Genomic DNA, 14,577 nt, shown 5'->3' with positions numbered 1-14,577 from the left:
ACATATATGCAGATATGTAGTATATTAATATATTATCATCCGAAGTGATCACCGATTTATACAGTATCATGAAGTTTTGAAGGTTGGTCGAAAACTCTGTCCGATCGAAATTTGAATGTTTGCACCAGAATGAACGGATTACAAGAAAATAAATAGAAGAGTGTTGATATGTGAATATCGACAAGGGACAGAACAGTAATTTAGATCGGAAGCTCGGTTTTATTAGATTGAATCGAGTGAAATACAACTGAGTCCGGTTACTTTAATAAGAAATAACGAACTAAGACTTAATGCGACTAAGAAGCTGTTGTAACGAGTTCTCAGTCTTTAAGTCTTCTTGGGAATAACTTGTGTTCTCTGATGTCGATTCGTCTCCCTTTATATATATCTAATAAGTCGGTCTTCAAGCACGCCTTAGACGATATGGGACCGAGAGGAGTTTCCTTTTCTCTCGGTTCCTTTCTCCGAAGTTTCCTTTTTCCCTCAGGAAACTTTCCTGTTTCGGCCGAGCTCAAGGAAACCTTCCATTCCTTTGAGAGGTTTCCCACCGACCTCGGCCTAATGGGCTATCTTCGGCCCATCTTCGCTCGGCCCATCTTCTCTTGGTACATCCCTTCGTAAACCGGGCTTACGGTTCGCCGATCTCAGTTTGTACAGGAGAAAACCAGGGTGCGGTTTTCACCTCCAACAGTTAGCCCCCCCCTCAGTTCGGTGAAAGGAGGTGACTTTCAGTTGAACTCAATTCTTCGGTTATTGGATCACAAACTGAGCTCGGTAACTGTTGTCGTTTCGCATTTCCGGACGTTTCGCGCCTATCTTCAATGAGGCGCGTGAATTACGGGATTTTTCGTGAAAATCGAGGAACCCACGATTCCCACTGTGTATAAAGGGCAACTCCTCTTCTCGCATTCATTATTCTCGCCTCAAGCATATATAAGGTACGCCGCTCTCCCTTCTCTCTAGATTTTATTTCTCTCTCTAGTTTTTGTTCTTCGTTTTCTCTCGTTTCTTCAACTCTCGCCGCCGCGAACTCTTGATTTTTCCGATCAACCTTCAAACTTTCCGGTTGATCTTCAAACTGTTCTTTATTTCCTTCAAATCTTCTTTCCCAAACCCTAAAATGTCTTCCAGCTCTTCGATTAATTCTTCCTCGAATAAAATTCTTTCGGAAGACCACCGTGAGTCCTCGGAGCCGAGCTCCTCTTCTTCAAACCCTCAGCAGTCAAGTTCATCACGGGAAAAAAGCAATCTTCCCCAATTAGTTCGTAAGAACTCTAAATCTGCGGAAGCTAGCAGCAGCCGTGCTAGAGTCAAAATTGAAGCTACCGAAGATCTGACTGCAGAGGCTCGCGAAACGGAGGCTCGGGCTGGACCGAACGTTGATGCTAACACCCCCGAGATCGAGGAGATCGAGGAAGAATTTCAGGGGGAGAACGCTGCTGATACTGAAGTCGACAACATTGAAGCGGTTATTCATGCTTCGCCACCACTTCCGAGGCGGAAAGTAGTTCGTCCCGACAACGTGCCCTCTTGTTCCCTTTCTCCTGGTGCCGTTCGAGCCGTGCTCGAGGCAAACGGTCTTGCGGACAAGATTATTTTCATCATTCCGGAGGCTAGAGATCGGCCGTGGGACGCTCCCGAAGGCTTCCTTTGCGTCTACCTGACGTACTTCACTCAGTGCGGGCTTTCTTTCCCCATTCCCTCTCGCCTACTGGGATACTGCAATCGGCGCGGCGTAGCTCTCACACAGGTGATGCCGGCCTCAATAACGAACTACGTTGGGTTCGTTTCCTTATGCGACGAGCTTGGCGAAGTCCCATCGAGTCGAATTTTCGAAGACCTCTTCTCGGTCAATATCCATAAGTCCAAGGAGTGGTTCTTCGCCGCCAATGCCAAGCCGAAGAAGAATTTAGTTATGGGACCTAAGCCCAGAAAATTCAACGATTGGGAGTCCCAGTACTTCTATATTGAAATGAACGATCTCACCGTCAGCAATTCTGACATCGAAATTCAGTCGAATTGGAAGATTCCGATTGGTAGATTTAGATGATTTCACACTTAGATAACTTTTGATTTTTACTGCTTGCTAACTCGACTTCGTTTTATTTTCGTAGGTCGTCATCTTCCGAGTCTCCTTCTCAACTCCGGACTCACCTCTGAGTTCGGAGAAGCATTCAGCGAAGCCGGTAAACGTCGTTGGCCGGAGGTTTGGGAAGAAATCCTACAACGTCGAGCTAAGAAAGCGGGTATGTTCATCGAATTCTATCTTTACTCACTTTATTCTGAATTTACTCCGAACTCCTCCTTAAACACATTTTCGTTTCAGGCTCCGTTCGAGAACCAAAACCACGCAAGCCGAGAACTCGAGCTAGCAAGCCTCGAACCGCTCCCAAACGCCAATCACTGAAGTCGCGAACTCAAAACTCCCGAGCTGCCAGGATGCTTTCCATTGACGAAATCCCAACTCTCTTCGGTGAAGAGGAAACGGAGGTGGCTGAACCGACCCAGTCCTTGCTGCTGAACAGACCGAAGTGCAGCCAGAAGAGTTGCCACCTGCTGTGGACTCACCTGATCAGGTTGATCAGAGGAAGACGAAGAAGAAGAAGTCTTCGAAGAAGAGTAAGAAAGCAGAGGACTCTTCTCGGGTGCAAGATACTCCCGCCGAGCTCGATCCACCGACAGCTGTGGCGTCGGGCCTCGCGCTCTCGCAAGATCGAGTTGAAGCTTCACACTCCCGAAAAAGGCAAACCAGAGACCATGTCGAGGGCTCTCAAGAGCACGGGCCGGCTAAGAGAGTCCGAGTTTGTTTTGACTACGACGAGGAGACTCCTTTTGAGGAGAACATAGATGCCTGCGCCGAGCTCTATCATAAGATCTCCTCGGAGGTACCTAGCCTTCCCTCGGTTCCCAAGCTCCGGTTTCCCAACATGTACAAGGGAATCGCTCACACGACTGCTGTGGTAATTTTACTTACCCTTTATAGACTTAGATATTCTTCCAAGTATGAGTTCTAATTCCTGTTTCAACTGTGCAGCTCGCCAGTCAGACCAATAACTTGGTCGCTGCATATGAAGTAGCTGTTCGACGAGCAAGTAAGGGTCTCCGAGCTCGAAGAAAGGATAGCCAAAGCAGAGGAGCGTCTCGCCACTGAGCTCCAAATCAACGAAACTCTGCACTCTCAAGTTGACTTGCTGAAAAAGGAGAGTGCAGAGCTGAAGGCGGTGAAAGACGAGCTCACCGAGGCCTAGAATTTACTCTCCAAAGAGTTCGAGAAGGACAAAGGGCGGCTACAAGGTATGGTGGTGCACTGGAAGAATCGAGCTAGGAGCGTTCACGCAACGGCTTACGAACGCCTTGAGAAGGTCATTCGGAGTTTGGATGATGCTGACAGGGCTCGGAAGCTGTACTTGGTCTACAACCAGCTCACTGGGATCCTCGGTTTCATCAAGCAGTTGCGGAGGAAGGGTCTGTACGAGGTCCCGCCAGAAATGGTTGCGGATATTGAAGCAAGGCATGCCAAGGCGCTGGAGGACTTCAAGGCGATCGATGCTTGCGCGCTCACTGAGGAGGACAAGAAGATGTCTCCGTTCGTAGAGGAAGATGACATCCCGGTCGTAAATGTGACTCAGAGCGCGCAAGATCCTGCGAGGGGCGAGCAGTTCGGCTCAAACGAGGACATACTCAACGCTGCTGCCTCGAAGACCATCTAATCTCTTCCTATTTTTCTTTTACCCTTCGAACTTAACTGCCCTTGCATGGGTTTCTTTTTGTAATTTTAATTCCGAGCCCTTGGTGGGTTCTGACTCTATTTGCCTTTCGGGGCTTTTTTATTTTAGAAAGACCTTCGGCATCTAACCTTCGGTTTTAACTTTATGTCGTCGTTAAGATTTGCGGTTAATGCTTAAGTACTAGATCGGTATATAGTAGATATTCGAACGTGATTATTATCTTTTGATAGCGAATTGCGATAATTCGGCTTACGTTTTGCGAGTGTTGTGAACTCGGCTTACGGTGCGAATCTGAGGAGTTCGGCTTATCGTGCGAGCGTATGAGCTCGGCCTGGGGAACCCAAGTGAATCGTTTCGTACTGGAAGAGTGAATTAGATTCGAACTCCTGTAAACGCATGAAACGAATTCAAGGTTTTTCTAAGTCGAACCTAAGTATGCGAGATGTGCTCGGCTTATTGTTCTTGGTGACTTAGAAATTTAACTTCGGGACTGGGCCCGGCTTTTGATATGTGACTTAACCACGACACCATGTGGGTGCTTGCGAGACGGATCTCGGCTTTTAAGTTTGCATTCATGTGGAATGCTATCGAACAACTGGCCAGGAAGTCGATGTAAAGATAAGGAGTTCGGTCCCTTGTGATTTCGAACTAACACTTATAGTCATATCTTGACAATAAAATTTTATTGATGTTATAGCTGGACTCGGAACGAGCTGGACTCGGAACGAGCTGCCTACGTACCCTTTAAAGGGATCAAGCCATTCGTAGTTCTAAGTACGAAAGGGGTTTTCGCTCCGACTAAGTAATTCGGAGGCTTTTTTTTTTTTTTTTTTTTTAGCGCTTCGAAACGAACTAGTAGTAGTATCGTTTGAGATGCATCGAGTTCCAAGATCGCGGGATCGGAGTTCCGTCTAACTTCATGAGTTGATAAACGCCGGGCTTAACAACCTTCATAATCTGATATGGTCCTTCCCAGTTCGCGCCAAGTTTTCCTGCATTCTTCTCTTCGGTGTTTTGATAGACTTTACGAAGTACGAGGTCGCCGTCTTCGAAGTGACGGCCCTTAACTTTTTTATTGTAGTAACGAGCTGCAAGTTGTTGGTAATTCTGTATCCGGAGTAGTGCTCGTTCGCGATGTTCTTCAACTAAGTCAAGTGCGTCGATCATCATATTGTCATTCGCCTCGGGTTGCTGGGTAAGCATAGTTCGGCGAATGCTTGGGACGTTAAGTTCGGCTGGACACATAGCTTCTGCGCCATACGCAAGGAAGAAGGGTGACTGACCGGTTGAACGTCGCGGTGTTGTTCGATGAGACCACAGGACGCCGTCGAGTTCGTCTGCCCACGTTCCCTTAGCGATATCGAGTCGTTTCTTCAGTCAGTCAATGATGGTCTTGTTCGTGGCTTCGGTTTGTCCGTTGCCTTGCGGATAACGCGGGGTGGAGAAACTTAGTCGGATTTTCCACTTGGCGCAAAAATCTTGGAAAATTATCGAAGTGAACTGGGTTCCATTGTCCGTAACGATCTCATACGGAACTCCGTGTCGACAGATGATGAACTTCCAGACGAACTTCTTGACGTCGATTCCGTGGATCTCGGGGTATGCTGTTTCAAGAAACGAATGAGTGGTTCACGGATGACTGGGTCGAGCTCGGCACCAATTCCAACTTGACGCTCTGGCCTGAGTTCGTCAATGCTAACTTGAACGATTGATTCCTGCTAAGGCTTTGTCTTTTGGACGATGAGCTTTTCAGTTGGTCCGAACGAACTAATAACGCAAGCTTGGTTGGCCGAGTGGAGTCTGCACTCATTTATGTAGCACGATCGAGCAACGGCTTGGTCTCCTCGGAGTGTGTACACACCGTCAGGGGTCGGGAACTTCAAGCATTGATGGTACGTCGAAGCGACCGCTTTCATTGCGTGCAGCCATGGCGTACCGAGAATAGCGTTGTAGATCGCCGGTTTGTCGAGGATAAGGAACTGGATCATCTTTGCGATTCCGCCGACGTAGATTGGGATTTTGACAGTGCCGATCGTCATACAACGTTCTCCATCAAATTCGGTAAGTGGCTCGATGAACGGATCAATCCTATCTGACGCCAACTCGAGCTGGTCAAGTGCTTCCTTGAAGATAACGTTGACCGAACTGCCAGTATCGATCAGAATGCGGCTAACTTCGACGTCGTCGAGGAGTAGATCGACAACGAGAGCGTCATTATGCGGCTTGTGAATTCCGATTGTGTCAGCCTCGGTAAAGACCAAGGGCGCTCCCTTCGGAGGATCCTGCGGGGTTTTTGGTATGCTAGCGGCTTGTTTGCTGTATTCTTTGATGGCTCGAACAGAATAACTGCAAGCTTCGATGGCCCCCATTATCATGTTAACACGTTTTCGCGCCTTAGGAGCATGATTCTCCGGAGCTCGGTCATCGCGATTCCGTTTCTGTTGCTCGGGCAAAGCAGGCGGATTCGGTGGCGGTGGTGGTAGTGTCGGTAAAGCCGGTGGAGTTGGTGGATCTTTGGCAAGTGCTTTCTCGAGATGTTCGTTGTTCGGTCGAGGCATCGAGAGTTGCCCACCGCTCTTGGGCGTATTTGAGCGTCGGAGTTCGTCGACCGAGATCGGCTCCTTACGATACAGGCCGAGTAGATATTCTCGCAAATGCTTGCATTCTTCGGTGATGTGGCCCCTACGGTTATGGAATTCGCAGAATAACGACTCGTCTTGGTCTTCTTCACTGCGGACCCATTTATTATTCCACTGCTTGCTTGGTTGTTGAATTGCGTTAGCATAAAGTCTCTTGCGGTTCTCGTATCCTCGACCGTATCCCGGCTGTGGCTCGTTAGTCGCGGGTTTCAGACGTTCGGGTTGTTTTGTTGAGTGACTTTGCTCATACGCAGCTTCTTCTTCTTCTTCAGCAATGTAAGTATTAGCTCGGTGTAACGCATCTTCTAACGTCTGTGGTGGGTTGTGCGTGATCGCGCTTCGGAAACTGGTCTTTATCCGAGCTCCTTTTTGAAGGCATAAGAGAGCGGCTTCGTCGCTAATCGTGCAGTTGGCGACGATTGCCTTGAAGCGCTGGATGAAGTCGCGAAGGCTCTCGCTTGGTCCTTGAGCTATTTGCCAGAGCTCGGAGTTCTTGGTATTCTGTCCAATGAACATAGAGAAGTGCTTGACGAAGGCTGTCGTTAACTCTTTGTAGCTGTCGATTGATTTGGCTTCGAGCCGTGAGAACCAGTCGAGAGCTACTCCTCCCAGACTTTCTACAAATAGTTGGCACTGAACCGCGTCTCTTTCTTCGGCAGACTTAAACTGGTATCGGTTCATGCAGATGCCGAACGATGTCAGGAAGTGTCGAGGGTCAGAGTTGCCCTCGTAGATTTTCATCTTCAGTTTCTCCATGTGCTTGACCGGCGTCCCTGCGATGCGCGATGTGAAAGGAGTCTTCTGTGTTTCCTGAATGACACGCTCGATCTCCGGAGCCGCGCTTGTGGCTTGATGTATTTTTGAGGTGATATCGCGAAGCTGCGCTTTCATCGCTTCAAACTCGGCGTCTCGGCTTAAATCCGGTGCTGGTGGGTTTGCTGACCCGACCGCGGCAGACCTCATAGTTCCGGTTGGATCTCCGTCGGCATTGAGATCGTCAATGATGTTTCGAACTCGGAGAGGAGTTCGTGTCTGACTGAGTTCGGCGATCTGTGCCGCCATCTGACTGAAACATTCCTCGCTCCTTTTGTTGATGGCTTCGAACTGAGCAGTGAACATTTGGAGTAACAGGTCGGTTACGGCTGCGGGAGTTTGCTCGGCAGCAGTTCCGGTGTTTTCTCTAGGAGTTCCTCCCGTTTGCCCTGTTTGGGCGTTGATGTTATTTCCCCTGAGAGGGTTTTCTTCTTCGTGAACGTTGGACTGGTCTGCCATCGCTGATTCAATCTTTCCGAAGTCCGATCAAAAATCTGAGATATCTGTATAAAGCCCCCTTCCTGGCGCGCCAATTGTTGATATGTGAATATCGACAAGGGACAGAACAGTAATTTAGATCGGAAGCTCGGTTTTATTAGATTGAATCGAGTGAAATACAACTGAGTTCGGTTACTTCAATAGGCAATAACGAACTAAGACTTAATGCGACTAAGAAGCTGTTGTAACGAGTTCTCAGTCTTTAAGTCTTCTTGGGAATAACTTGTGTTCTCTGATGTCGATTCGTCTCCCTTTATATATATCTCATAAGTCGGTCTTCAAGCACGCCTTAGACGATATGGGACCGAGAGGAGTTTCCTTTTCTCTCGGTTCCTTTCTCCGAAGTTTCCTTTTTCCCTCAGGAAACTTTCCTGTTTCGGCCGAGCTCAAGGAAACCTTCCATTCCTTTGAGAGGTTTCCCACCGACCTCGGCCTAATGGGCTATCTTCGGCCCATCTTCGCTCGGCCCATCTTCTCTTGGTATATCCCTTCGTAAACCGGGCTTACGGTTCGCCGATCTCAGTTTGTACCGGAGAAAACCAGGGTGCGGTTTTCACCTCCAACAAATAGAAATGAAACAAAGTCTTTTCCAGAAAAAAATGAAACAAATTCAGTGAAATAGTTTTTGAATGATGATTTATAATGTCCTGGTAATTATAATAGGCGTCACTTTTATATAAAACGAGTGTTCTTTTGAAGTAGTAATTTTGCTAACGTTTTAAATTTTTTTAATAACGCCAGTTACGGTCTCTTCAATTGTTATGAAACAAAAGCAGCAAGTTTGTCGTGCTCATAGCTTAATGCATGTACACCAAAGAAAATATCCTCAAATTCTATATACAGGTGAGCTGAATTTTCTCTCCTCACAAAACATTCCTCAATTATAGTTCAAAAACGCAAATATTTATAAATTACAGTACATGTAGTGTGCTGTGTGCGTAAATGTTAAATATGTTTGTAATTAAGTCTAATTTGTAGGAAAATAATAAGGAGAAAATAGACGGTTATAGAAAAATGGAAAACGCCAAAATCAGATGAGGAAACTTGCTTTAAGAAAATAAATAAATAGAAGTATTATAAATTTATATCAAGACAAACCGTAAAAGATAGCAGATGCCAAAAGAATGGAGTAAAGTCCACACTCTTCATAAAAGTTTTGATATTATCCACTTCAATTCAACTGTTTTCTTTTTAATTAAAAATAAAACAATGACACAATGATAGATGGATTAATGTCATGAGTCATTGTGTTATTTCTAATGTTCTACATAGGATACTAGTCTTTTGATTTTCATCAAATTTAGTTCGTAGCTAGATACGTAGTTGGTTTTGATATAAGCTACTCACTCTTGTTTACAACAATTAATGTTTTTGATTAATTTTTCCATTTTACATATATTGATATCTGGTAAACTTTTTATGCAAATACAATATAAACTATTTTGTTATATATAATTATATAAATCTTTTTTAATATGTGAAATTCCTTAAGAGCAAATTTTACGGAATGGAAAAAATATCAATGCTCATCTTAATTAATTTACATCCTTTTCTTCTTTTTCTTTATTATTAGTATCTTTTTATTTTGGAATTGCTTTTTCGTTTCTGGAATGATGGGTACTAACTAGCTGAATAGTGGTCTCTTTACGAAATTTAGGAATGGTATTTTGTAGTTTGAGCACATATTTTCTCATCTTTCTTTCCATTTCCTTACTTTATATAGATAAAGATGTAAAATATAGGTGTGGATCCTTCTATTAAGAAGATATCTAACAAAATTAAATTTCATTTATGCCAATAAGTGTGTCTTAGTGTGGTTAGATATAATGAAAGCTTACTTGTTCTACTCGAATTTGAACACTCACTTGTCAAGTTTGCAACTACTCACCAATCAACATCTTATACTTTCAAGTTCTAACTTTTGTATTTCTCGAAGAAAAAAATTGTTATTGTTTTCTTTTCTCATTTTATTACCGTACGCTCCTATCATCACAATATATATATTTTTTTAACATATTAAAAATGCCTATGTACCGTCTACAAAGTAAGGACGAAAAGTCCAACCTTCAATATACAAGTTATGCAAGGCCACTCTTATATAATAATATATTGAAACCTCTAAATACAAAAAAGTGCAAAAAGATTAGTCAAGAGACGTTTTTGGTTTAACTGCTGAAATTTGTTTGTTTGAACTGAAGTAACCAATAATAAAATTGACTGTGAACCAAGTAATCAAAAAGTCTTATATAGTCTATATATATATATATATAGCTTTACCCGATTTGGGTTCTTATAGGATTCTCATTGTTTATTCGAACTTACAAAGTATACCAATGTAGTATTACTTTGGTCGTCGAAGTCAAGTTGGTGACATGAAATTAGAATGGGCGGGCGTGTAAATGGTCAAATATCAAAGCAGTTCAGTTTATATGACAGGACCACTCATCTAACGTATAAGTTTCAAACTATACCTTTGACTGGTCAACGCCCATCTCCAATTCTTTTTGCACATACTTGTCACTTATCTTCGAAGTTACATATACAGAGTATTCACGGGAAAAAAACATATTGGCCTAATATGTGAATTTATAGGGATTTGAATATACTAGACTACAAATCGGAATATATTAACTTTTTTCCAAGTCAAAAATAATAATAATGACGTTTACTGAATTATCAGTATTAAACTAATTCAATCAATCCCAATAATTGTAGGTCTGAAAAAGAATACAAAAAAAAAAACAGAGAGACGATTCTACATGTACAGACTACAAAATCAAATTTTCAATCGTCAAGAAACCGAGGACACGTATGCAGTTTAGTTTACCAAAAATTTGAAAGTTCGATAATATAATAAGAATGGTAGAAACTCTTCACTTTTTTCTCTTTTAGATGGATTATTGTTACAAAAATAGATAGATCTTATTAATGATATAATTTGGAGGTAGATAATAGAAACTTTTCTTTTCTTTTTCAAGAAAAAAAGATAACAAAATTTGGAGGTAGGGAAAAAAGATTGGGAGAGAATTTGGGAGAAATCAAAAGAATATGGGTTTTGTGCAAGTGTCCTCCCACTCATGGTGTCATGGTGAGGATACGGCCTCTATGGCGCTTCCTAGTGGCCATGCAGCTTCCACGGCATAGTCTCCATATTTTACCTTCTTCACTAACGTTATTGTCTGTGATGGCTTCAATCCTGTTATATTTTAACAAAACTAATTAAAATTAAGAATAAACACATTTCACTGATAAAAAATCTATGGATAAAATTGTGGAAAATTAAATATATTTCGACAATGCAAAGTTTCTAGTAGAAATGGTCCGTATTGGAAATAATATAAAGAACTATAAACAATAAACCAAACTTTGGAAAATCGATTTAATTTATATCACAGACCAAAAATTTGGAACGAAATCGAAACCGTAGACCGAATTGCGATAGTTAATACTGTTCTGTATATTTCCTTCTAACATGTTTTCTACATGGCTTCCGAGTTCCAGTTATCATCACTCATCATATCACCGAAGACCGAACTAACACAAATCTAACACAGTCCAATTACTATGTGCATGCCCATCATATATACTAACTATTATCATGATCATCCTAAATTATCATCTGACTTATCATTACCATGATAGGCGTAATGTAGATTGAAATTTTTTGGGTCGTGAGTAAAAAAAAAAAAAGAAGACGTAAAGTATAATTTACCGAATCCATCAACGAGGAGAGTATATTGGTAAACAAGATCCAAGCACAAGTAAGGAAGATTGTCTTCCTCCACACGTGGGAACTTCGTTTTCCCTTCTCCCATTTTCATGTTACAAGCTTGGTTGGCTGCTTTCTCAAAGTCAACTGGATGAACAATAGCCACAGGTTGCGTCGGGTCAACAAAACCAGCCTGCCATTACCACCATGGTATTAAGCATAACAAACAGTGTGATGTTACTTAATGAAATCTTAAAAGGCGATAATATTACCTCGGCTGCTCTATCAAAGAAAAATGATGCAACAAACATATTCTTTTGGCCACCACCGCCTCCACCGTTCCATACTCCACCGAATGTGCATTTCATGTGTGTACACAGTGAATCATTTACTTTGAGTGCGTTAAGAGCTACTCGCCGACATTCGTCTAGACTTGCACCAGATGGAGAAGCTGCGGCTCTAAACGCTTTTCCACCATACTTGTAAGTACCTGAAACGAATCACTGAGAGTTTAAAGGAAACAGAAAGTGCAATGTAAAATACTAGAGCAACGGCAGAGCTATATGTTCCATAATTATAGCCATCTACATCAAAAGATGAAGAAAATTAAGGACAGGACCGGACGAACTTACAAGTAATTACATGCGAAAAGGATACAACACTGATTTTAGAAAAATAAAATGGACATCGAAAAGAATGTGTATAGTGAGGATAGGATGCAGAGAGTTCTAGTTTGAAAGAGAGTGTTCTAGTGAGGATAAAATAATAATGTCTCTGACTTACCATCATAGCCGGTCACAATGCAGGGGTTGTTAGAGCCCTCAGAAACTTTCAAAATCTCTGCTCGGGCAGCCAATAACCCGTAATGTAGGTAGCTGCAATCAACAGGCCGATCAAATATTACGTTAAAGATAAAGGATAAATAAAAATTAGTTTAATGTCGTTTATATAAGGAAGAACAATACATCTAATGGGTACCAAAGCAATGACAGATGACCAACCTGTGAACATAGAGGAAATACTTCCGTCCCTTCAGATACATTTCTCTGACATAAGAATCCTCGCCTTCCAATGGTTTTGGTGCAGTTGCAGCATCTTCCTCTGATATAGCATATGCCATTTGAACGGATCCCCCTCCAAGATCAACCACTCCTACTGTATCTGAGTAAGGCTTTCCCAAAGTCCTTAGCAAGTAGTTGATTGTCACCTAAAGAATGGAAAATTTGGAGAAAATGGAAATTTGTTAATCGACTGCAGGTTGTTTAAGATAAAACAAATATATTCAGGGAGATCAGTCCTCGGAATTACTACGCAGGAGTCAGTATGGAAGATAGAAAGACTGAAGACATCTATGGAGGCTCACAACAAATACAGGCACAAAAGTATCTAACCGTGCTATAACAGAACGAAAATACGAGCTAGATTTAACACGAATCTGACACTAATAGATGAAAGAAACTACAACATACCCACTGATAAGAACCTTCCTGAGTACCATCCAGAACAGTAACTGCATTTGCCTCAGTCTTCAACCTGCTTCTATCTTTCAGGAGCTCCCTGACCTTAAAAGCAAGATTATATTTAAGTATACAAGTTTGAAAAGAAGGCGACTATTTGTAGAAATGATAAGCCCCAAACTTACCGCTTGCAAAATATTTTCAGAAGCTTTGTGACCTAAAGCCCTCAAACCTGCAGTTGCCTACACAAGATATAATGCAAAACAGCTCAAATGACTAATACACAAGTGGATGACCACATGAATAGCTCCAATTTTCTTTGTGTGCAAGAACTCGTTTTCATACCCCAACTCTGACAGGAGTGTTCGGCCGCAACTCACGAGGAACAGAAGCCTCTGCTTTGTCAAGAAGAGACACCAAAGAGTTTGCTGATTGCCGAGGATCATTAGGATAGGCACTCAACCCAGGTTTTAGCTGAAACAGTATCAGAATAAAAGTTCAGCCCCCAAAAATTCCAGCGAGCTGAAGTGCCACCAAAATGCATAATAAAACAATAAACTTAAGCTAATTCTGGAATCTATTATCATCCGTCAAGCTTCTTGTTGGGGATTCCAGGAGCGAATTGTGGACCTCGAGAACCAAGATCAAGTTTCATGATGAGCTTTGGCTCAGAGATATTAACTTCAGAGCAAGATCATATACACAAAAACAAGCGAAGAGGCGGCTTTATCCATTTTAAAATTAACAATCGTACTGTAACCCGTTTCTTCTTAACCGCATTTGGTGGGAGAATATCACACAACTGCAATTTCGAATAAACTATGGAATATGGAGACAGAGTCCAAACAGTTTCTAAAACCAACAAAAGAAAATTTAAACGAAGAAAATTGTATGATTGAGTTCATAATAGAACATGAATTTATATCGAAGAACGAAGAGCAAAACAAATGCAATACCTGAATGAAGAGCTCGAGCTCATTGCCCAAAGGAACGAGATCCAAATTCTGATCGAAACAGTAGACATGCACGCGGCTTCCAGAACTTCCAGCATCGAAAATCACAGCGTAATTCTTCGGACCCCTCGAATTCGAGCCTCCCGCACGGTTTTTCAACGTGTACTCTTCAATGACGGAGACGGACGTCGACGTCCCCGGCATTAACAGAAGCACGAGAGTGATCAAAACAATGGGAATCGAGATCAGGAGTAGGACACCACGATGGCGATGGATCTTGTCAGCAAGAGATTCGTGCCTCCCGATCGCTCGCTTCGCCGTCATCTTCCCACCGTCGATAGACGCAAGGCCTTGGTGAGGGTCGGAGGTAGAAGAATAGTTTCCGGACAATCCGGTGGCGAGTCCTGACTCCAGTAGCTCAGAGGCGGAAGGCGAGCGGTAGCGGATCTTGTTGCCGGTGGCGGAGGATGCCGACGTCTTCAAGGACTGCGGCGGATCCTTTGACGGATCCAGATCGGCGATCGATTGCAAGTGCGGTTGCTACCGGATTGATCCCGGCGTTTCGAATTCGAATTGTACTTCGGATCTGAATCGGAATTTGCGTGAGCGATACGACCAAAAGAAGACGTTACGTTTTATTTAAAGATTGCGGAGGAGAGTTGGGTAACATCCACGAAAAGCTGACTGATTCATTTTAGTGTAAAGTTTAGACAAAACTTAACGTATTCATTAAGAGAAATTTTGAGCTACATTAGAGAGAGAGATGTTAGATAATTTCTT

At 42.9% G+C, this 14,577-nt stretch overlaps 3 protein-coding genes across 3 annotated transcripts; 1 reads left to right on the top strand and 2 right to left on the bottom strand.

Moving 5' to 3' along the window:
• The first annotated feature begins 1,120 nt into the window (after window positions 1-1,120).
• LOC112088962 (meiosis-specific protein ASY2-like) lies at window positions 1,121-3,248 on the top strand. Its single transcript, XM_024159531.1, has 5 exons — window positions 1,121-2,036; window positions 2,115-2,246; window positions 2,327-2,490; window positions 2,577-2,960; window positions 3,078-3,248. The coding sequence occupies exons 1-5, from the start codon at window positions 1,121-1,123 to the stop codon at window positions 3,246-3,248; spliced, it is 1,767 nt and encodes a 588-aa protein (XP_024015299.1).
• A 2,198-nt stretch (window positions 3,249-5,446) lies between these two features.
• Window positions 5,447-7,639, bottom strand: LOC112088961. Its single transcript, XM_024159530.1, has one exon. It carries the CDS (start codon window positions 7,637-7,639, stop codon window positions 5,447-5,449), a length of 2,193 nt encoding a protein of 730 aa, XP_024015298.1.
• Window positions 7,640-10,529: 2,890 nt separating this feature from the next.
• On the bottom strand, window positions 10,530-14,464 carry LOC18024931 (apyrase 1). The gene is made up of 9 exons (XM_006408162.2): window positions 13,801-14,464; window positions 13,190-13,318; window positions 13,030-13,086; window positions 12,857-12,949; window positions 12,389-12,594; window positions 12,171-12,262; window positions 11,660-11,877; window positions 11,391-11,580; window positions 10,530-10,874 (listed from the first exon to the last, which is right to left on the bottom strand). The coding sequence occupies exons 1-9, from the start codon at window positions 14,119-14,121 to the stop codon at window positions 10,762-10,764; spliced, it is 1,419 nt and encodes a 472-aa protein (XP_006408225.1). The 5' UTR covers window positions 14,122-14,464; the 3' UTR covers window positions 10,530-10,761.
• Between the last annotated feature and the right edge of the window lie 113 nt (window positions 14,465-14,577).

The sequence above is a fragment of the Eutrema salsugineum genome, unplaced genomic scaffold, assembly GCF_000478725.1.
Source record: "Eutrema salsugineum unplaced genomic scaffold, Eutsalg1_0 scaffold_13, whole genome shotgun sequence".
Lineage (NCBI taxonomy): Eukaryota > Viridiplantae > Streptophyta > Magnoliopsida > Brassicales > Brassicaceae > Eutrema > Eutrema salsugineum.
The sequence above is the reverse complement of the archived record's forward strand: the minus strand, read 5'-3'. Positions and strand labels throughout refer to the sequence as shown.

Bases quoted from the DNA above. Each gene is read 5' to 3' on its own strand.
- LOC112088961 (XM_024159530.1), bottom strand. From the start codon at position 7,639: ATGGCAGACCAGTCCAACGTTCACGAAGAAGAAAACCCTCTCAGGGGA.
- LOC112088962 (XM_024159531.1), top strand. From the start codon at position 1,121: ATGTCTTCCAGCTCTTCGATTAATTCTTCCTCGAATAAAATTCTTTCG. The intron at 2,037-2,114 runs GTAGATTTAGAT...TTATTTTCGTAG, and splicing joins GAATTGGAAGATTCCGATTG to GTCGTCATCTTCCGAGTCTC. The intron at 2,247-2,326 runs GTATGTTCATCG...TTTTCGTTTCAG, and splicing joins ACGTCGAGCTAAGAAAGCGG to GCTCCGTTCGAGAACCAAAA.
- LOC18024931 (XM_006408162.2), bottom strand. From the start codon at position 14,121: ATGACGGCGAAGCGAGCGATCGGGAGGCACGAATCTCTTGCTGACAAG. The intron at 13,087-13,189 runs GTATGAAAACGA...TATCTTGTGTAG, and splicing joins ACACTCCTGTCAGAGTTGGG to GCAACTGCAGGTTTGAGGGC. The intron at 12,950-13,029 runs GTAAGTTTGGGG...CTTGCTTTTAAG, and splicing joins CTGAAAATATTTTGCAAGCG to GTCAGGGAGCTCCTGAAAGA.